The following is a 21,521-nucleotide window of genomic DNA, read 5'->3' as shown; positions in this document are numbered from 1 at the left end:
TTGTTGTAGAGCTGGTTTGGTGGTGCTGAATTCTCTTAGCTTTTGCTTGTCTGTAAAGCTTTTGATTTCTCCGTTGAATCTGAATGAGATCCTTGCTGGGTAGAGTAATCTTGGTTGTAGGTTCCTCCCTTTCATCACTTTAAACATATCATGCCACTCCCTTCTGGCTTACAGAGTTTCTGCTGAGAAATCAGCTGTTAACCTTATGGGAGTTGCCTTTTATGTTATTTGTCGTTTTTCCCTTGCTGCTTTCAAAAATTTTTCTTTGTCTTTAATTTTTGTCAATTTGATTACTGTGTGTCTCGGCATGTTTCTCCTTGAGTTTATCCTGCCTAGGACTCTCTGTGCTTCCTGGACTTGGGTGGCTATTTCCTTTTCCATGTTATGGAAGTTTTTGACTATAATCTCTTCAAATATTTTTGGGTCTTTTCTCTCTCTCTTCTCCTTCTAGGACCCCTGTAATGCGAATGTTGTTGCATTTAATGTTGTCCCAGAGGTCTGTTAGGCTGTCTTCATTTCTTTTCATTCTTTTTTCTTTATTCTGTTCCATGGCAGTGAATTCCACCATTGTGTCTTCCAGGTCACTTATCCGTTCTTCTGCCTCAGTTATTCTGCTATTGATTCCTTCTAGTGTATTTTTCATTTCAGTTATTGTATTGTTCATCTCTGTTTGTTTGTTCTTTAATTCTTCTAGGTGTTTTTTCTTTAATTTTTCTAGGTCTTTGTTAAACATTTCTTGCATCTTCTCGATCTTTGCCTCCATTCTTTTTCCGAGATCCTGGATCATCTTCACTATCATTATTCTGAATTCTTTTTCTGGAAGGTTTCCTATCTCCATTTCATTTAGTTGTTTTTCTGGGGTTTTATCTTTTTCCTTCATCTGGTACTTAGCCCTCTGCCTTTTCATCTTGTCTATCTTTCTGTGAATGTAGTTTTTGTTCCACAGGCTCCAGGATTATAGTTCTTCTTGCTTCTGCTCTCTGCCCTTTGGTGGATGAGGCTATCTAAGAGGCTTGTGCAAGTTTCCTGATGGGAGGGACTGGTGGTGGGTAGAGCTGGCTGTTGCTCTGGTGGGCAGAGCTCAGTAAAACTTTAATCTGCTTATCTGCTGATGGGTGGGGCTGGGTTCCCTCCCTGTTGGTTGTTTGGCCTGAGGCGACCCAACACTGGAGCCTACCTGGCTCTTTGGTGGGGCTAATGGTGGACTCCGGGAGGGCTCACACCAAGGAGTACTTCCCAGAACTTCTGCTGCCAGTGTCCTTGTCCCCACGTTGAGACACAGCCACCCCCCACCTCTGCAGGAGACCATCCAACACTAGCAGGTAGGTCTGATTCAGTCTCCTGTGGGGTCACTGCTCCTCCTCCTGGGTCCCAGTGTGCACACTACTTTGTGTGTGCCCTGTAAGGGTGGAGTCTCTGGTTCCCCCAGTCCTGTCGAAGTCCTGCAATCAAATCCCACTAGCCTTCAAAGTTTGATTCTCTAGGAATTCCTCCTCCTGTTGCCAGACCCCCAGGTTGGGAAGCCTGACGTGGGGCTCAGAACCTTCACTCCAGCGGGTGGACTTCTGTGGTATAAGTGTTCTCCAGTTTGTGAGTCAACCACCCTGCGGTTATGGGGCTTGATTTCATTGTGATTGTGCCCCTCCTACCGTCTCACTATGGCTTCTCCTTTGTCTTTGGTTGTGGGGTATCTTTTTTGGTGAGTTCCAGTGTTTTCCTGTCAATGATTGTTCAGCAGTTAGTTGTGATTCCGGTGCTCTCGCAAGAGGGAGTGAGCACACATCCTTCTACTCCGCCATCTTGAACCAATCTTCACTATTTTTTTTAAATGGTAACTTTATAATATATATATATATATATATTCTTAATTATATTATTTATTTTTGGCTGCATTGGGTCTTCATTGCTGCGTGCGGGCTTCCTCTAGTTGCGGCAAGCGAGGGCTGCTCTTCATTGCGGTGTGTGGGCTTCTGATAGCGGTGGCTTCTCTTGTTGTGGATCACAGGCTCTAGGTGCATGGGCTTCTGTCGTTGTGGCACACGGGGTCAGTAGTTACGGCTCATGGGCTGTAGAGTGCAGGCTCAGTAGTTGTGGCGCACGGGCTTAGTTGCTCTGTGGCATGTGGGATCTTCCCAGGCCAGGGCTCAAACCCATGTCCCCTCCATTGGCAGATGGACTCTTAACCACTGTGCCACCAGGGAAGTCCAAATCATAGTTATTTTTAATTGCTGGTCTGATCATTCCAACATGTCTGCCACTTCTGACTCTGGTTCTGTTGCTTGATGTGTCTCTTCAAATTTTTTTTTTTCCTTCTAGTATGCCTAGTAGTTCTTTTTTGAAAGCTGGATATGAGACATGAGGTACTGGGTAGAGGAGCAGTAATAAACAGGCATTTAGTAGTGCTGGCCAGGTGTGGAAAGTGAGAAGTGCTCTTTTGTCCTGTGGTCTGTCTTTTAGTGAACTTGACAAGTTCACACTGCCCAGTCTAGCCCACCTCTCTGGTGGGACAGGATGGCTAGAGGGGGCTGGAGTTGGGTGTCTCCCTCTCCCTAGGTCGTTTAGGTTCTATAAAACCCCAATAGGTTCGCTGTGCTAAAAGTTTCTTTTGAGGGCAGGCCTCCTGAGGAACAGTGCACTCTGGCTGCTTTTCCGCTCTCTCTAGCCACAGAGATTTTCTCCAGCTGTACTGCGAGGACCGGGTACAGCTCCTAGAGGAAGAACTCAGAACTGTGGGCACACCCTGCCAAAGCCGGGCTCCCCTGAAGTTCTTCACTCTTGGACCTGTCCACCCTGAGCCTCCAGCAACTGGTCAGTTACAGTTTAGCTTTTCCTGTACCGGTACTGGCTCCACTGAGGTTTCTGCTCACAGGTTTCTACTCAGTTAGGTTGTGATATTTTGTGTTCACCTGTCTGTCTCTCTAAATTTTGGAGGCAGCAGTTTGCCCTGTGGTCTCAGTTCTCAGATGTATCTAAGAAGAGCTGTTGGTTTTCAGTTTGTTCACATTTTTACTTGTTAACATAGAATGGCTGCTTCCAAGCTCCTTATATGCCAGACTGGAAACCAGAAGTCTCAACCGTTTATTTTTTTCCTTATGTTTTTCATTTAGTAGAAAAGCAGTGTGACATTAAGAAAACATTTTAAATCTCCATAAGATGACCTGTCATGTTTTCAGTTATCCGCATTCTTGTCCAGTCTTTGTTCACATGCATGCATGTTTTACTTCGCTGTTACCACTGTAAACAGAGAAAAGTTTTCACTACGTTTGTTGAGCATAGCTATCTTTAAAATTTTTGCTTAATATTCCACCTGGTTTGTATATATTTTCATAGCTTTCTTCATATTGGATGTTAGATATTGTTTGTTTCCAGCTTTCATCTACTGGGACTTATTCTTCAGTTTTAGCTAGCATCCACTTATTAAACATTAAGTGCTTTACATCAGGTATTTTCACTTCCAGCTTGTAGATGAAGAAGTTGAAGCTTCGTTGTGTTAAATAACTTATCCAAGCTTATATAATGAGTCAGTATCAGAGGCAGGATTTACTCTTTTTTTTTTTTGGCTGTGCCACGCAGCATGAGGAATCTCACTTCCCCAACCAGGGATCAAACCTGTACCCCCTGCAGTGGAAGTATGGAGTCCTAACCACTGGACCACCAGGGAATTCCCAGATCCAGGATTTCAAATCAGACATTTTAAAACTCAAAAGCCCGTATTCTTTACTTCCATAGTATGCTGTCATTTCAACTGACTTTTTTCTTATTTAAATGACTTCCTAAGATAAAGTCCCAGAAGAATACTGTTTGTGATTTATAATATGAATTATTAAACTTTTTTCCCAATAAGAAAGTACTGTTATAATCACTTTACTAGTTTATTTTTTTTCCAAATTTAATCTTTTAAAATAGTGCAAGTTAATGTTTATTTTGTATATAAGTTCAAAGTTTTTCAAAGTGTTTGTTTATGATTTGTTTTCTTCTTTAAATCTGTTCTTGTTTATTGCCTATTTATCAGTGTTGTCTTGATGTTTATATTTTGCATGTAAATTTTAATTTATCAATCTGTTTCTTCTATTATTTTAACTGCTTCAAATTTTAGAAAGTTGTTTCATCAAACCTTTGCTAGCCAATTATAATTTATTCTAGTTTTCCTAACATTCAACATGTACCTCCTGATTCTGAGTTTGTTTTTGTATATGGTGTAAGGTGTTTAATCTTATTTCCAAATTGTTGTTCAGTCATCCCAATATCACTTATTCAATCAAACTTTTCCTCTTGCTGTTCTGAGTGTGGTGGCATACAGAGAACTACCAGTAAGGCACACAAATAATTACCAGTCTGTCCAAAGCAGAAGAAAACAAAAATGCTCAGTGCCTCTAGGAAGAGAGGCGAAAGCAGAGATACTGACCATTTCTCTGCCATTTACCATGCCCTGCATGGAGTCGGCCACGTTTGTGAGTAGGGCTAAGGTCACTCTCATTCTTGATCATGTGCTGCCCTCTAACTGCACTGTGGGTCACCTACAGCTTGCCACCATGCTTGTGTCGAGAGCATCCTCCACAGGTACTCAGAGGGACAGCATCTGGACCCATTTGCCTGCCTTTTGCTGTTTCTCTCTTGGTGAGCTTGACTGTGCCTCTCCCCAGCAGATACTTCCTGGACCCTCCATAGGAGAAGGTGGCCTTTGGCATGTTTTCTCTAGTGCTGTGTTTGACCTTAGATTTTTTTGTTGTTTCTTTCACTCTTCCTACTATCATTCATTCTCAGTGTTTCCAGACTATCCTGTTAGGGATTGTTCTTTTGACTTGGGGACCACGGTTTCCTGGCTCTAATACCCATTCCATTGTCCTCCACGCTCTGCATGCAGGGCATCCTCACCATCTTGCTGGTCCTGTGATCTGGGTGTTTTAGTCCCAAGCACTGGCAGACAAGAGCACAGAGGTGATGGGACGTGGTGTCATGATGTTTGGCCCACCATGCCCTTAGAGATGTTGTATCCACCATACATTTAATTCACAAAGAACCTTTGCATTGCCCTCACTTCTGAGCACATCTTCCCTGAAAAATTTGACCTGTGGTTCTAGGGCATCGTATTTTCCATGTGCTGATTGTGTTTCTCCATGTCTAGTCTTCAGGTCCTCATTCCCTAGAAGGTGCTGCTTCAGATGACTCTAATTGAAGGTAGTCCAACAAAGAAATGAGGGTGAAATTTCCCAAGGGCTTTTTTTTTTTTTTTTTTTTTTTTTGTGGTACGCGGGCCTCTCACTGTTGTGGCCTCTCCCGTTGCGGAGCACCGGCTCCAGACGCGCAGGCTCAGCGGCCATGGCTCACGGGCCCAGCTGCTCCGCGGCATGTGGGATCTTCCCGGACCGGGGCACGAACCCGTGTCCCCTGCATCGGCAGGCAGACTCTCAACCACTGCGCCACCAGGGAAGCCCTTCCCAAGGGCTTTGAAAGACAATTCTTTGCTGACACCCATGGAGTCTTATTTCAGAGACCCTGATGATAGTTCTAGGGGACTGAGAAGAGCAGGGTAGCTACAAATGCTCCCACCGTTCTTCTCTCCCAAGACTGACGGACAGCGAGGAAGCCTTCTCTGAGTGCTTTCCTTGCTCCCTTGGGCAAGGTCTACGAACCACAGTTTAAGATTTACTTCCTCAGCAATTCATTTTTGGCTCCCAAAGATTTCAGATAAGCTTTTTTTTTTTTTTTTTGCGGTACGCGGGCCTCTCACTGTTATGGCCTCTCCCGTTGCGGAGCACAGGCTCAAGACGTGCAGGCTCAGCGGCCATGGCTCACGGGCCCAGCCGCTCCGCGGCACACGGGATCCTCCCCGACCGGGGCACGAACCCACGTCCCCTGCATCGGCAGGCAGACTCCCAACCACTGCGCCACCAGGGAAGCCCCAGATAAGCTTTTGAGAAGAAATCTGATACACTTTTGCAGAATATAATTGGAAGATTTTTCAGATTACCTATAAATGTATAATTATATTTATAAATAATTATGTTAAAAATTTTAAATTAAAATTTATTTAAATTTATAAATATATTATACATTATTTACTTATTCATTTAATTCCTACATATTTCTTTATTCATCTTATGTAATTACCTAATGGAATATCTATCTCTTACCCCTGTTCTAGTCTTTTAAAATCAGGAACCTTATTTAAACAAATGAAAACCAGTAACAACCTGGTTCTACAGTGATGTTCCTGTCAAGGCAAAGACAAGCACTGAATCCTTTAACCGACCTGGACCAGATTGTTCTGGGGACTTTTTTCCCCCCAGTTTGAGTATTTAAATACTTTGCTGGTCATTTCCACTAATGTGGTGGGAGCACTTTGAAATCTGCCCACATTCTCTCAGCCCTTTTGTTGGAGAATCACCTGGGAAATAAAGGTGATGATTCTGACTCATGTCTTTCTTTGACACAAGGGGAAGATAGTGTCAGAATGTACCTGCCTTTACCCTACAGCCCAGTGGCTCTGCAGGTGACCCCAGGCCAGGAGTATCAGCACCACCATCACCTGGGAACTCATTAGAAAATGCATATTCTAGGGCCCTACCCCAGGTCTGCTGAGTGAAAACTTCTGGGCAAGGGGTCCAGGGAACTGCATGTTCAAGCCCTTCAGGTGCCTCAGCGTCAGCGTCCCCATTTGAGAACCACTGCTCTGGTCTGACCAACCAGTCTCTCCCTTGTGAGGGTACTTTGAATTTCTGTTGAATTCTGCTGCAGCTGCAATGAAGACACCCCAGTGGTCTTTGAAGGTCTGACTGATAAATTACCCCCGTCTTGAACATGTACTGGGAGGGTTGGACCAGGAGACAGGAGAGTTGCTTTCCATTCTGTTCTCACCACTAACTAGTCCTGGAGGATTCCCTCTTCATGAAAATGGAATTTTACCATCTGCTTTCATTGCTTTATGTGACAGGAAGATAAAATCAAGCAGTGGATGTTAAAGTGGTTTGAAAACATTAACATGTAACATAAAATGCAACGTGGCAGCCATGTGACACTTTGTCCCTTTGGATCCTTTACCTCAATAGATTTCCCTGTGAAGAGTGCTGTGCATCTACGGATGGGTTGCATTGCTTTGCACACCCACTCACATCTATGGGGTGTGCTGCTGTAAGAAATCACAGCCAATTTAGAACCTGTGAATACAGAAGATGAAACAGGTCCTAGGAACATGGCAAACAAAAAAATAGCTTTCATGAGACCCAAATCTTGGAAAATCAAATGTTGTCTAGTTTTTTCACTGTAAAAGAGTTAGGTGGGGAAAAAAGAGATAGATGAGGTGTTAGGAACGGAAAGGAGGAAAAAACATCCATTTACTGCTTAAGAATGACCCACTCTTGCGGCACTTCAGCGCAAATCCCCACGTGGGTAAGTGGTACTCCGTTGGCCCACAGGGTGGCAGTAGCGGACCTGGAGGGGTCTCTTCTTTGGAGCAGAGTCTCGTGGGCGCTCTTTTCTGTCTGCACAACCAAGTGAAGAAAAGAGACTTCTTCCATTAAACACCTGTGCATTTCAGGGGGAAGTTTTGTCTTAAATAATGAAGGTAATTTCCCATTTGAGGAAAAGAAAGGTGACATATTTAGGTTCAAGTGCCACGATTGCTCATTCGGTGTTCTAAGAGAAATTACTCCCGTCACCAGAAAGGGGCCCCAGTCCAAGGCCTGGTCCACGGTTACACTTTTGTATGTCACTCGCTTCTTGGAGGTAACAGCTGGAATGTTTTATAATAGTGTTTATTTTTACTTGTTGACAGTTTGCTTTATTTATTTATTTATGGCAGTGTTGGGTCTTCGTTTTTGTGCGAGGGCTTTCTCTAGTTGTGGCAAGCGGGGGCCACTCTTCATCGCGGTGCGTGGGGCCTAGCACTATCGCGGCCTCTCTTGTTGCGGAGCACAGGCTCCAAATGCGCAGGCTCAGTAATTGTGGCTCACGGGCCCAGTTGCTCCTTGGCATGTGGAATCTTCCCAGACCAGGGCTCGAACCCGTGTCCCCTGCATTGGCAGGCAGACTCTCAACCACTGGGCCACCAGGGAAGCCCCTGGAATGTTTGTAAAAGAAAAATGACAATTTAGCAGTTCAGCCAGGAGTTTCTGGTAATTTACTCACTGTTCCATGTACGTTCAGCCTTGAACCTCAGCATCACCCTCACTCAGTTGCCACCTGACACACACCCCTGAGGCATCAGAGTCTTGGTGGTGGATGGTTTGCACGAAGCTGTTCAAGCTACAACACTGGGGGGCTTTACATTGTTCCAGGGCCGGTCATGGACCAGGTCACTAGGCACAGAGGCAGAGAACAAGAGGCTTTCTGGGAAATAAAGGTCTCTTTGGGGTTTCTTTAAATTCAGATTATGTAAGTTAGATGGAGATGGGCATTTCTCCTGCTTATGTAAAAGGATTTAAACAAGGAAATCACAAAACTCATGAGAATGGGTTTAGAACTATTTGGAACTTAACAGTATTTTTCATGGCATCCTGTCAGATACACATAGAAGCGCATACTGTGCTCGCTCCTAACGACTTAGCTGGTCCCTCAGCTTTGTTCCACAGGATATGACATTTCCTCTGCCAACTTCCCAATCATGGGGCTGTCATTCTCCTTCACAAGAGTGACAAGATCTTTTATTAAAACGATCAGTATGTCTATATATAAAATTTTAAGTGTATATACCTGCCTCTGAAATTATCTTATTAAGAATACCTTCATAATAATCCTTTCATTTTATTGCAAAAGACACTATTGTAATAGCATGGCTAGGAAGGAAACACAGCTTACTTTCAAGGTGACTCATTTAGCAAGATGGAAAACAAAAGTTCCTTGTGTGTAAAAATATCTAGTGATTGACGTGTTACCAAATTTCCACAAAATAGATTTCCATGTAATTTAAGACTTTGATTTTTTTCCCTCATAGATCATAAGAACCCTCCTGACCAGGATTAGTGTCAGGGGAACATGTTTCTTTACGAACGGAGAAGCAGAGGCTTCTGTAGGGCGGTGAGAAGACCAGGATGCTTTTGCATGAAGATGTCACTCCAGCAGTGCTGTCCCCACCCCAGCAATCATTTCCTGGCTCAGCTCTCACTCTGCAGGCAGCGGGGAATTCTGAGCAGAGGAGCGTCTTGATTGACCCAGGGTTTAACCGGATCTCCACGGAGATGAGGCTGGAAGAGAGTGCGGCACTGTGGGAGCTGCCGGTTATCTCCCTCTGACTTCATTTTCTGCCGCCTTCCATGGTCCCTGGTCCTTGGTCCCTGGTCCCTGGTCCCTGGTCCCAGGTCCCAGCCCACCGCTCTCCTTGCTGTTTCTTGAACCACCCGAAAGCTCCCACTCGGGCCTTTAGAGCGAGCAGCCTGCTGCCTGGAACCCTCTTCCCCCGGCACCCACGGGCCTCCTCTCGCACCTTCTTCGGACGCCGGCTTCTCCTGGAGCCCGTCCTGGTCTAAAACCTACCCCCACCCATGCCAGGCCCTCCCTGCCCCCTCCCCGTCTTTATGGCTCCTTCGTACTTATTGCCAAATGACACGTCAGGTGCAGTCAGTTGGCAATGACAATGGGGTTAACGTCCCAATAAACCCATCGTAAGTTGAAAATATCATGGGTCAAAAATTCATTTGATACACGCAGCCTCCCGGACATCCCAGCTCAGCCCCGCCCACCTCACACGTGCTCAGAACACTCACATTAGCCTGCACGTGGGCAGAACCCTCTAACGCAAGGCGTAGTTTATAATAAAGTGTTGACTATTTCACGGAGTTTATGGAATACTGCACTGAAAGGGAAGAACAGAATGGAGTGCGGGTCGGGATGGTTGTCAGTGTATCAGTTGCTCACCCCCGTGACTGGGGGCTGCAGCTGCCCTACCCAGGATCAGAGAGAGGGTCGTACTACATGCCGGACCCCCCGGGAAAGTCCACATTCTGAATTCTGAGCACGGTTTCCACTGAACGCATATGGCTTTCGCACCATCGTAAAGTCGAACCATCATGAGTAGGGGGACGATCTGTGTTGATTGTGGCAGTTTCCGCATACATGGGGAGGGTCCACTTGGAAGGGCTAGGCGCCTTCACTGCTGGGTCCCCGATGCCTGCACCTCCGCAGGTATCACGTGGATGTCGAAGTGAGCGCGCTCCCGGCCCTGCCGTCTCCCGCCCCCGCCTCAGTGGAGCTCAGGAAGCAGGATGTGGGAGCACACTGTCACCTCGGTGGTGCCTTCACGCTGGGCCCTTCCTGGAGTTTAGACTCCCGTCAAATGCCTACGATGGAAGGAGGTTCGTAGCTAGCTTTTCAGACTGAGCACACATCTCCAGCCACCATTCTGTTTATGGTCCAGGCCCTGCCCTGCTCTGCAGGTGGATCTGTTGCTGGATCGCCAAGAACCTCATGACTCCCAGGGAGACCCCGGCCCCTCAGCCACTCGGTGAGCACGCCGTCCTGAGCCATCACCGGGCCACCTGTACCCTTGCATCCTGTCGCCTGCCAGCACCCCCTGCTGCCATCCAGGCCTTTCAAAGCCCCTGCCAGGAAGAGAGGGAAAACCAGAACACCACTCTTCAGCAAGGGTGCACTGTGGTGCCTATTTTTATTTTAATGACTCATTCTCTCCTACCTCATCAGGCTTGCTTCTTTCAAGGGGGAATACCTGGCTGAATCTGCATAACCCCTTATTATTGACCTACCTCTGTTCACGCAGAAATGATTGCCACTCACGGCTCTCCTACCAGGCTCTTTTTGTAAATAATCTAAATTTATTTTCTCAAAATAGAAAGAAAGGGGATATCTTGCTGGTTCCGCAATTTCCTTGTTTTGCTGGACTGCAAGGCCCTGAGATTTTATTTATTTATTTATTTATGGCTGCCTTGGGTCTTCATTGCTGTGCGTGGGCTTCAGTAGTTATGGCACGCGGGCTCAGTAGCTGTGGCGCACGGGCTTAGTTGCTCCACGGCATGTGGGATCTTCCCAGACCAGGGCTCGAACTCGTGCCCCCTGCATTGGCAGGCGGACTCTCAACCACTGCGCCGCCAGGGAAGCCCAGTCCCTGAGATTTAAACGAATGTTCTTTGTCCCCACATCAGCGGCATGCAGCTCTTAGCTGAGGAAGGAGGACCCCGCAAACGCCGCTCTCAGCTCCAGGACCTCCTGACCTGCCCCCACCGGGTCCTGGTTCATGTGCTCCCCCCACCACCCAGCCTTGTTTCCCCCCTCTTAGTGAGGCCATGGCCTTATACTTTAGAAATATTGCGAATTTGACTTTGAAGATGAAAGTTTTCCCCTCAAACCACTCCCCATTTATCATCATTCTGAAACCAGAGCTGGAATGGGAAACCGATTTTGAGACTTTAAAAATTATTCCCTGCTGGGATGTAGAGACTGTCATACAGAGTGAAGGAAGTCAGAAAGAGAGAAACAAATACCGTATATTAACGCATATATGTGGAAGCTAGAAAAATGGTACAGATGAACCGGTTTGCAGGGCAGAAATAGAGACACAGATGTAGAGAACAAACGTATGGACACCAAGGGGGGAAAGCGGGGCTGGGGGGATGAATTGGGAGATCGGGATTGACATATACACATTAATAGGTATAAAATAGATACCTAATAAGAACCTGCTGTATAAAAAAAATAAAATACAATTCAAAATAAATTATTCATTGCTGGTCTTCAGAGGCAAAATTCAGATAAGAGAGCTTATCAGTTATACTTCCGTTTCTACTCAAAAGCTCATGGCTGCTCACTCAAAGGCCTCTTGATCTGATCTTCCAACACCGCTGACAGTGCCCCAGACTGACGGCAGCACGCCTGGCATTTGGATGGAACATTTCTTCCCTGAGGAGAGAAGTGACAGTTTGAGACAGGGCGGGGTTGGGATGGAGAGCGCTGCCCACCCTGAGAAGTACCTGAGTTTGCGGGGATTCTGACTGAGCACCCCGAGTCCGTGGTCTGCTGCTGAAAATACTTATGGTTGCTTTTGTTTCTGGAACTTTGAGAGAAAAAGAAATTTGTGGCGGCCTGGGGGGTCTGGTTTTGAAATGCAAACACGGGGGTTCTGAGTCAGACTTGGGCAGGGTGGCATTTTGTCTTTAAAGAGCAGCAGTGTGGTTCCTCGATTTGTCTCTGCTGTCTTGACATTTAGTTGGATTCCTGGGCAATTGGTTGGCCCGGGCGCATCTCCACGGAGCATGGGGCCTGGCCTTGGCACTGCCTGGCAAGTCTGTGTGCTTGGGGAGGGACTGTGGCTGGGAGGCCAAGCCGATTTTCAAGGCAGAACTGTGTGTAAAAACACCCAGTGACACATAACTTTTAGAAATTAAAATGCCTATTCTTGGGAAAAAACGGCACACAGAAGTGTCATTGAAAGTTTACTTCTAATCTCTTACAGTAGGAGCTACAAAGCTGAGTTTACTTTCTGGAAAATTCTAGTTTCTTTTCTAGAAAGTTGCATTTTATTACTGCAAAGGGATTTTATTTCCAGTGAGTATGCTTTTTTTGAGCAGGAGTTTTGGAGTCCCAGAGACAGAGGTTGAGAAGGAGATGGTGTGCAATGGCAATTCTCAAGTTCAAGGAGGGGGAAAAAGTCATGCTTTGATGGGGAGACTTCTTTTTGACGGTCCATAAACTGGCATTTAAGTAGAAGTCAGCAGTTTCTCTGCACCAAGTTAAAGAATGTGGGGCTGGGTAAAGGGAGGCTTACGCTTCATATTCATCACTAACCAGAGAAAGGCAGGGAGAATTGTGATCCATCAGGTTTTTATGGCTAAGATAGCCGAGCTGTATTATCAGGACCACGACAGTCCCAGCTGGTATAGATGGCTGACCTGTAGTATGTTTGTGTGTACTGAGGGCAGGCGGTGGGGTGTGGGGTATGTCACAGAGTTTTCTAAAATAATTAGAATAGTTATTATTGCCTAAATCTGAAGTGTGCAACTAGAAGAGTCCTGCTGGGGAAGCAAATCGTGGCAAACATTGGGTCTGTTGTGGAAATGTTCTAAAACCAGACTGTTAACACAGTGAGCCATTTTAAACATAACTCACTACGTGTTTGGAGAGAAACACATACCCTCTTACTAGGAACCTGAAACTCTCTGAGCTGCAGCATCACAGCCGGTGAGTCTGATTGCCGGGATTAATCAATCACAGCTGCGCAAGCCCCAATCTTGGTGGGATTCTGGATTCAGCTGTTTTCTCCTTGCCCCGTTGTGTTCTAGATTGATGGTCTGCATTATGTCTGGAGCCGGCCGTCAGCTTGCTCTTCTCCTCTGCGGCTGTTGCGTGGCTGCCCTGGGGGCCCAGGCCGAGGAGCGCTGCCCGGCTGAGCGTAACCAGGCTGCCCAGTACGTGGCTGCCGTGTACGAGCACCGGTCCATCCTGAGCCCGAACCCGCTGGCCCTCACCAGCCGCAAGCAGGCCTTGGAGCTCATGAACCAGAACCTCGACATCTATGAACAGCAAGTGACGATCGCAGCCCAAAAGGCAAGAAGCGCTCCCGGGTCAGCTTGTTTGCAGAGCAGGGCAGATTAGCCCTTGGTGTTGCGTTTCCCTCTGGGAAATCAGCCCGGCCGGTAAAGATGAGCTGAATGAGTCCGTTGGCTGGAGTCCTGCTATGAGAGGGTGGTCTGCATCAGCAGACCCTCCAGGGCTGGGAGGAGTGCAGAATTTGGGGCCTGCCCTAGACTTGCTGAGTCAGAAGGTACATTTTAGCAAGATTCCCCAGGTGATGCTTCCCCTCCGGCCTGGGAAGCCCAGGGCCAGGCACGTGGCAGCGCCAGAAGAATCGCTCGGGTGCTTGTAAACAAATGTGTGTGCCCGGCCCCCACGCCTGCAGAGTCAGCTGGGGAGCACGTCGGGGCACTGGGATTTTTTGAGGTTCCCCGGTGGATTCAGATGTGCATAAACATCTGAAAGCCAGCAGGCACGATGGCCTCTCGTGCTCTCGGAGGCTTTCAAGCGGCCCCAGAGCTGTGTTTGCTGCCTCCCGATGACGTGGGGCTCCTTTCTGGTCCCCGCGCCAGACCCCGAAGCCTGAGAGCTCAGTCCAGACAGAACCCAGCCCAGCAGACAAAGGACGCCGGTGCCGCCTTTGTGAAGGCTTCCTGCGCGGCCCCTTTTCCGCTCCTGCCGGGAAGGGTGGGGCAGACGGGGAGGTGTGGGAGCCAGAAGTCTCTGTAGGAAAATGCCCTGCTGGGAGGGCAGTCTGGCCTTGAGCCCCGGCAGGGGTGGGGGGGGACCTGCCCGGCTGCTTGAGGAAGCCCCGCTCTGCCCTGCCCGGGCAGCAGGCGGGCTCCCTGCGAGCAGAACGGCCGTGTCTGTGAGTTAAGCGGGCAGACCTGTGGTGCCTGCAGGTCCTGCCCAAACAGCCCCTGTCTCTGTTCAGGGTGGTCAGCACTGCCTGGACAACCACTGGCCGTCGCTACCTTTTAAAATGTAGCCTGTAGTACCTATATATGTAACACACAAATGCTGGAAGGGCGCTTAAAGGCCCGGTCCATCTGTTCTGATGGGTGACACTGCTCTTTTTTTCCCAGCCCGACGTCCAGCTTCCCCTGGACGCCTCCAGTGGCCCAGGACTCACTGTCCACTTGAGGACAGTGGGAACTTCTGGAAAGGGCTTCCTTTCCATGAACAACAGTCAGCCTCCTTGTAACTGCCACCCATCGTCCTGTCCTCCTAGCCAAACAGAACAGACTGAATCCCATCCCACACATGCCATCTTTCCCAGATCTGAGGACGGCCCCAGCATCTCTCCCAGGCTGTCTCTCCAGTCCTATCCACAGTTCCTCGAGGGTTGCGGTTCCAGCCCTGTCCCCCAAGACTTTCCGGGTTACGTCTGTGCCCTGAGCTGCACGTGGTTTTGTCGAGGGCAGGGCGGAGGAAACCTGCCACCGTTCTCATTCTACATGTTGTCCCCAGAAGGAAAGCTTTTGGCAGCCACACCTTGCTGTGGGTTCATCAGGCGCTTGCTGTCAGCCAAAGCCCCTGAGCCCTTTTCACACACACACACACACGCTGCCATGGCTGTCCTGTACTTGTAAGGTTAATTTATTTAACCCGAGAGCAAAGCCTCACATTAGTGCCATTAAATTTCATCCTGGTGGGCTATTTGGGGATCTTCACTGACAGACATCCTGCATATCAGTTACCTTCACGTCATTCACACTTCTGGGACATACCTCATTTGTGTCTGCACCGAAGCCGGTGTAAAAACATACCAGCCTGTGCCGGCAGGCCTCCTCCTGACACAGGTCCGTTCTCTGCACGGAGGTGTTGGCTTGCAGGCAGCTGAAATGTCACCCCCTTCTTCTCCATCCTGTCCACAAGACCACGCTAAGACACGTGGCAGATGCCGTACTGAAACCCAGAGACTGTGACTGCAGTTTTCCCCTGCATTTTAATCACCTGCCCCCAAATGAAACATATGTTTTTCTTGAACCCATGCTGCCAGCAGGCATCATTCCTTCTCTGTTTGTGGTCCAGGAGCAGGTACAAAGCTGCTGATCCAGTCATTTTTTAGGGCTTACAGACATCTCGGCTCCCCTACGTGGTTATATGTGTTAAAGTAACCTCTAACACAGGTTGATGCCATGCATGTGTCAAAGTTTTATATCAAACTTGCTATAAGGGCAGAGGTTCCCGCAGGCCAATTAAATGAGTTCTCGCTTGAGTTCTTTCATTTACAGGGAAGAAAAGGAGTTGCGCTTAAAGATATTAGGCTGGGTGGTCAGCTGGGTTGGCACCCGGAATTCCCCAGGAGTTCTTGAGCTCACTGGTCTGTCAGAAAATTGCTCAAGCCCTTTATCAGGAATGCAAATTCCTTCCTAGAATGGATGAGTAATCACATCAGACCCAAAGTTCTGTCCCGGCTCAAGTCTGACTCCTCATTCTGGGCAGATGTATATTCAGGAAACACAATTTAATTTGAATATTGATCTAATATGTATCCATAACTGTTAATGTCCATAGGAAACCATTCTGTGCTTTCAAAGTTGTGTTTTTAATAAAGGAAAACATGTGTCCAAGTATAATTTTCAGAAAGTTAGAAACATGACTCTTACACATAGAGAAGAATGGACATGTGTCAAAGCTCTTATTTAACTCATTAATTAACTCAGGAACCAGCAAGATGGTAAAGCTGGTTCAAAAGATAACTTGAGGAACAGATGTGAGTGTATCCATCAGTCAAATGAATGTTGAGATGAATCTGCTAATAGATACAAAACAGGCTAATGTCGTACAGGGCAATAAAACTGTCATGTTTAGGGTGTTTTATTAAATAGCAAAGTCAAACAGTGATACATTCACTAGATGGATAATCCTCGAGTGTGCTTGTCAGTACCCTGGTATATTGTAGAAAGATACATGTATACAAAGAATGTATACATAAATTCTTCATCTTGCTTTATTTCCAAGTTTGTGATCATTTTTCTTTCTAATGTGCAATAAGATGACCAGTCTCGTATTCTGCTGGAGGGAGTGTACATTGCTGTAAGCTTTCTGGAAAGCTACTTGGCAACGTATATTAAGAATTTAAAATTTTTCATACACTTGACTCAGTATTTTCACTTATAAGCCTTTATTCTAAAGAAATAATCAGAGCTCCAATCAAAGATTTGTGTACAACGCTCATTCAGGAAGTGTTTTGAGCACCCTGTACACAGATGGTCACCACAGTTTTTTTATTACAAAAAGTTGGGAACAATTCAAATGCCCAATAACAGAGGATAAACTGCGGTGTCCTCTTAAATATAATCCAGCATATAATACAAGCGATATTTCTGAAGGTATCTTTGTAGTCTTGATGCTCTGTAGCGAGAGGGTCAAGGTGGAAAACCGTATGTTTATTATTGTCTCAATTATACACGCACACACCTATACAGAGAGGGGGAAAAAATGAAAAGAGGCAAGGTGTTAACAATAAGTATCTTCATGATATAGGATTATGAATTCTTCCTTTATGTTGTGTTTTCCAAATTTTCTACACTGAAACTTTTGAAAAATTTTTTATAACCAGGAAAAAAATTATAAGGAGTTTGCAGTGCATTCCAGAAATAGTGACTCAAATTGCCTGTGATTTTAGATTATTCATGCCTGCTCCGCCATCCTCCTCCACCTTTCACTGTGGGGTGATGCTGCTCCAGGCTTAACATTTTCAGCCGAGCAAGTGCAGAGCGGCAGCCGAAGGGGCCCTGGCGCTGGGAGCTGAGGGCTGCCCTGTTTGGGTTTCCTCAGGTTGCTGCCCCTGTCACAGGGAGCCTCGGGCTGTCACAGGCAAGGACCCCCGGCGTCTCCAGGTGTGGGAGAAGGCCTGTAGGGCGGTCAGGGCTCTGACGGGAGTCTCCTAACTCCCGGTGGGAGAAATGCAAGTTAGAGCAAGTCCTGGTCCCTATGCTAAAATCAATGCACTTGACTTTTAACCACCAGCCCACTGGGGCCCATTAGAATCATGTGGGGACCTGTTGCCAGGACCGCACCCACAGTTGATTGAAGCAGACTTTTTAGGGATGGGCCCAAGCATCACTGCTGAGCAAAGATTGTGTTTTCAGAAGTCCCCTGTCTGATTTAGAAGCACAATGAAGGTTGAAAACCACCCACCGGACTAGAGGTAGCACATCTGCTAAGCCTGATACTCAGGCCTGTTACAGTCGCCGCTCCATCTCCCATGGCACCACCACCAACTCCAAACCCATCCAAACTCACTTGTAACCTTCTTCCCTGGCCAGCCCTCGGTACAGTGCTGGTCCCTAGAAGACCTGGTTTTTCTTCCCTCAGAGTTAGGCCAAGTGAGACGGCTCCCCCAAGGCTCAGATCCCTGCCGAGCCCAGCTACCAGGTCTGGACCTCTGTGGTTCCTGGTTCAGAGCAGCTGCAGGACGGCTGTCAGAGGAATGAAGGGGTGCTTCCCGTTATCTGTTAACGGACTATTTCTGATGTTTTGACTTGCAGGGTGTACAGATTATAGTGTTTCCAGAAGATGGCATCCATGGATTCAACTTCACAAGAACATCCATTTACCCGTTTTTGGACTTCCTGCCTCCTCCCTACTTGGTCAGGTGGAACCCATGCCTGGAGCCCCACCGATTCCATGACACGGAAGTATGTAAGGGGACCAGACTTCCTCCTCAGGAGGTGGGAGGCTCACGGAGATGAACCAAGCCAAGGGCCAAGAGCCAGGACGTGTTGAATGAGAGTGACAGGAGCCCTTAGGGGCCTGAGAGCCAAACCCGAGCTCCCTGTGCCAGTCATTCACTTAAAAATGTCTGCTATTATGAGGCATTTACTCATCTGCGGATCGTTCTCTATTTGTTGATCACACAAGAAATGCATGAATATACGCTTCTACAACAAATCGAAGTTAATAAAATGAAAGCCCACCTTCACCACACCCCATCCCTCAGCCACCTCCCTTTCTAGACAAACTGCCGTCAGTGCATCCACCTATATTCTTTTCTATGCATCTCATAGATACTGACATCTTTATTTTTTAATTTTATTATTTTTACTGAAGTACAGTTGATTTACAATGTTGTGTTAATTTCTGCTGTACAGCAAAGTGATTCAGTTATACTTACATATATTCACTATTTTTTATATTCTTTTCCATTATGGTTTATCACAGGATATTGAATATGGTTCCCTGTGCTGTATAGTAGGACCTTGTTTATCTATTTTATATATAGTAGTTGGCATCTGCTAATCCCAAACTCTCAATTCATCCCTCCCCAGCCCCACCTGGCAACCAGAAGTCTGTTCTTTATATCTGTGAGTCTCTTTCTGTTTCATAGATAAGTTCATTTGTGCATATTTTAGATTCCCCATATAAATGATATCAAAGGTATTTGTCTTTCTCTTTCTGACTTAACGTCACTTAGTATGATAATCTCCAGGTCCATCCATGTTGCTGCAAATGGCATTATTTCATTCTTTTTATGGTTGAGTAGTATTCCATTGTGTGTATGTATATATGTATATGTGTATATATCTATACACACATACCACATTTTCTTTATCCATTCATCTGTCGATGGACATTTAGATTGTTTCCATGTCTTGGCTACTGTGAATAGTCTGCTGTGAACACAGGGATGCATGTTTCTTTTTGAATTATAGTTTTGTCTGGTTATATTCCCAGGAATGGGGTTGCTAGATCATGTGGTAGTTCTGTTTTTAGTTTTTTGAGGAACCTCCACACTGTTTTCCACAGTGGATGCACCCATTTACATTCCCACTAACAGTGTAAGAGGGTTCCTTTTCCTCCACACTCTCTCCCGCATTCGTTATTTGTAGACTTTTTAATGATGGCCATTCTGACCGCTGTGAGGTGCTACCTCATTGTAGTCTTGATTTGCATTTCTCTAATAACTAGAAATGTTGAGCATCTTTTGATGTGCCTGTTGGCCATCTGTATGTCTTCTTTGGAGAAATGTCTGTTTAGGTCTTCTGCCCATTTTTCGATTGGATTGTTTTTTTGTTGTTGAGTTGTGTGAGCTGTTTGTATGTGTTGGAAATTGAGCCCTTGTCAGTCGCATCATTTGCAAATATTTTATCCTCGTCTGTAGGTTGTCTTCTCGTTTTGTTTATGGTTTCCTTTGCTGTAGAAAAGCTTATAAAGTTTGAATAGGTCCCATTTGTTTATTTTTGCTTTTATTTCTGTTGCCTTGAGAGATTGACCTAAGAAAACAGTGGTACAATTTCTATCAGAGAATGTTTTGCCTATGTTCTCTTTGAGGAGTTTTATGGTGTCACGTCTTATATTTAAGTCCTTAAGCCATTTTGAGTTTATTTTTGTGTATGGTGTGAGGATGTGTTCTAACTTCATTGATTTACATGTGGCTGTCCAGCTTTCCTAACACCACTTGCTGAAGAGACTGTCTTTTCTCCATTGTATATTCTTGCCTCCTTTGTTGAAGATTAACTCCCTGTAGATGTGTGGATTTATTACTGGGCTCCCTGTTCTGTCCCATTGATCCATATGTTTGTTTTTGTGCCAAGACCACACTGTTTTGATTACTGTGGCTTTGTAGTATTGTCTGAAGTCTGGGAGGGTTATGCCTCCAGCTTTGTTCTTTTTCCTCAGGATTGCTTTGGCAATTCTGGGTCTTTTATGGTTCTATATAAATTTTAGGCTTATCTGTTCTAGTTCTGTGAAAAAATGTCATGGGTAATTTGATAGGGATTGCATTAAATCTGTAGATTGCTTTGGGTGGTATGGCCATTTTAACAATATTAATTCTTCCAATCCAAGAGCATGGGATATCTTTCCATTTCTTTATTTTTTAAAATTATTTTTTAAAAATTATTTATTTTTGGCTGTGTTTGGTCTTTGTTGCTGCACATGGGCTTTCTCTAGTTATGGCGAGCAGGGGCTACTCTTCATTGTGCACGGGCTTCTCATTGTAGTGGCTTCTCTTGTTGCAGAGCAAGGGCTCTAGGCGTGCAGGCTTCAGTAGTTGCAGCTCATGGGCTCAGTAGCTGTGGCTTGCAGGCTCTAGAGCGCAGGCTCAGTAGTTATGACTCACGGGCTTAGTTTGCTCCGCAGCGTGTGGGATCTTCCCGGACCAAGGCTCGAACCCATGTCCCCTGCATTGGCAGGTGGATTCTTAACCACTGCGCCACCTGGGAAGTCCCTCCATTTCTTTAAATCATCTTCAATTTCCTTTATTAATATTTTATAGTTCTCAGCATATAAGTCTTTCACCTCCTTGGTCAGGTTTATTCCTAAGGTTTTTTTTTTTTTTTTTGGATGCACTTTTAAAAGGGATTTTTTTTTTACATTCCCTTTCTGATAATTTATTTTTAGTGTACAGAAATGCAACTGATTTCTGTATGTTAATCTTGTATCCTGCTACCTGGCTGAATTCATTTATCAGTTCTAGTAGTTTCTGTGTGGAGTCTTTAGTGTTACTATAGACTATATATATATAGTATGTCATCTGCACATAATGACAGTTTTACCTCTTACCTTCCAATTCGGATACTTTCTATTTCTTTTTCCTGTCTGATTGCTGTGGCTAGGACTTCCAGTACTATGTTGACTACAGGTGGTGAGAGTGGGCATCCCTGTCTTGTTCCAGATTTTAGCGGGAAGGCTTTCAGCTTTTCACCTTTGAGTATTATATTGGCTGTGGGTTTGTCATAAAAAGCTTTTATTATGTTGAGATATATTCCCTCTATACCAACTTTAGTGAGAGTTTTTTTCATGAATGGATGTTGAATTTTATCAAATGCTTTTTCTGCATCTATTGAGATGATCATGTGTTTTTTGTCTTTTGTTGATGTGATGTATCACATTGATTTGTGTATACTGAACCATCCTTGTGACCCTGAGATGAAGCCAACTTGGTTGTGGTGCATGATCTTTTTTATGTGTTGTTGGATTCAGTTTGCTAATACTTTGTTGAGAATTTTTGCATCTATATTCCTCAAAGATAATGGCCTGTAATTTTCTTACTTGGTAGTGGCTTCGTCTGGTTTTGGTATCAGGGTGATGGTGGCTTCATAGAATGTCTT

At 45.8% G+C, this 21,521-nt stretch overlaps 1 protein-coding gene across 2 annotated transcripts in view; it reads left to right on the top strand.

The window, feature by feature from the left end:
- BTD (biotinidase) overlaps positions 1 to 21,521 on the top strand; it is a 62,183-nt gene that overhangs the window by 28,835 nt on the left and 11,827 nt on the right. For both annotated transcript variants that reach the window (XM_079923335.1, XM_079923334.1), the window contains exons 2-3: positions 13,227 to 13,491; positions 17,958 to 18,107. In XM_079923335.1, coding sequence (XP_079779461.1) covers positions 13,231 to 13,491; positions 17,958 to 18,107 — 411 coding nt within the window. In that variant the 5' untranslated portion in view covers positions 13,227 to 13,230. The remainder of the gene's footprint in view (positions 1 to 13,226; positions 13,492 to 17,957; positions 18,108 to 21,521) is intronic.

This window comes from Stenella coeruleoalba, assembly GCF_951394435.1.
Source record: "Stenella coeruleoalba genome assembly, chromosome: 5".
Classification (NCBI taxonomy): Eukaryota; Metazoa; Chordata; class Mammalia; order Artiodactyla; family Delphinidae; genus Stenella; species Stenella coeruleoalba.
This window is presented reverse-complemented; position numbering and strand designations above follow the sequence as displayed.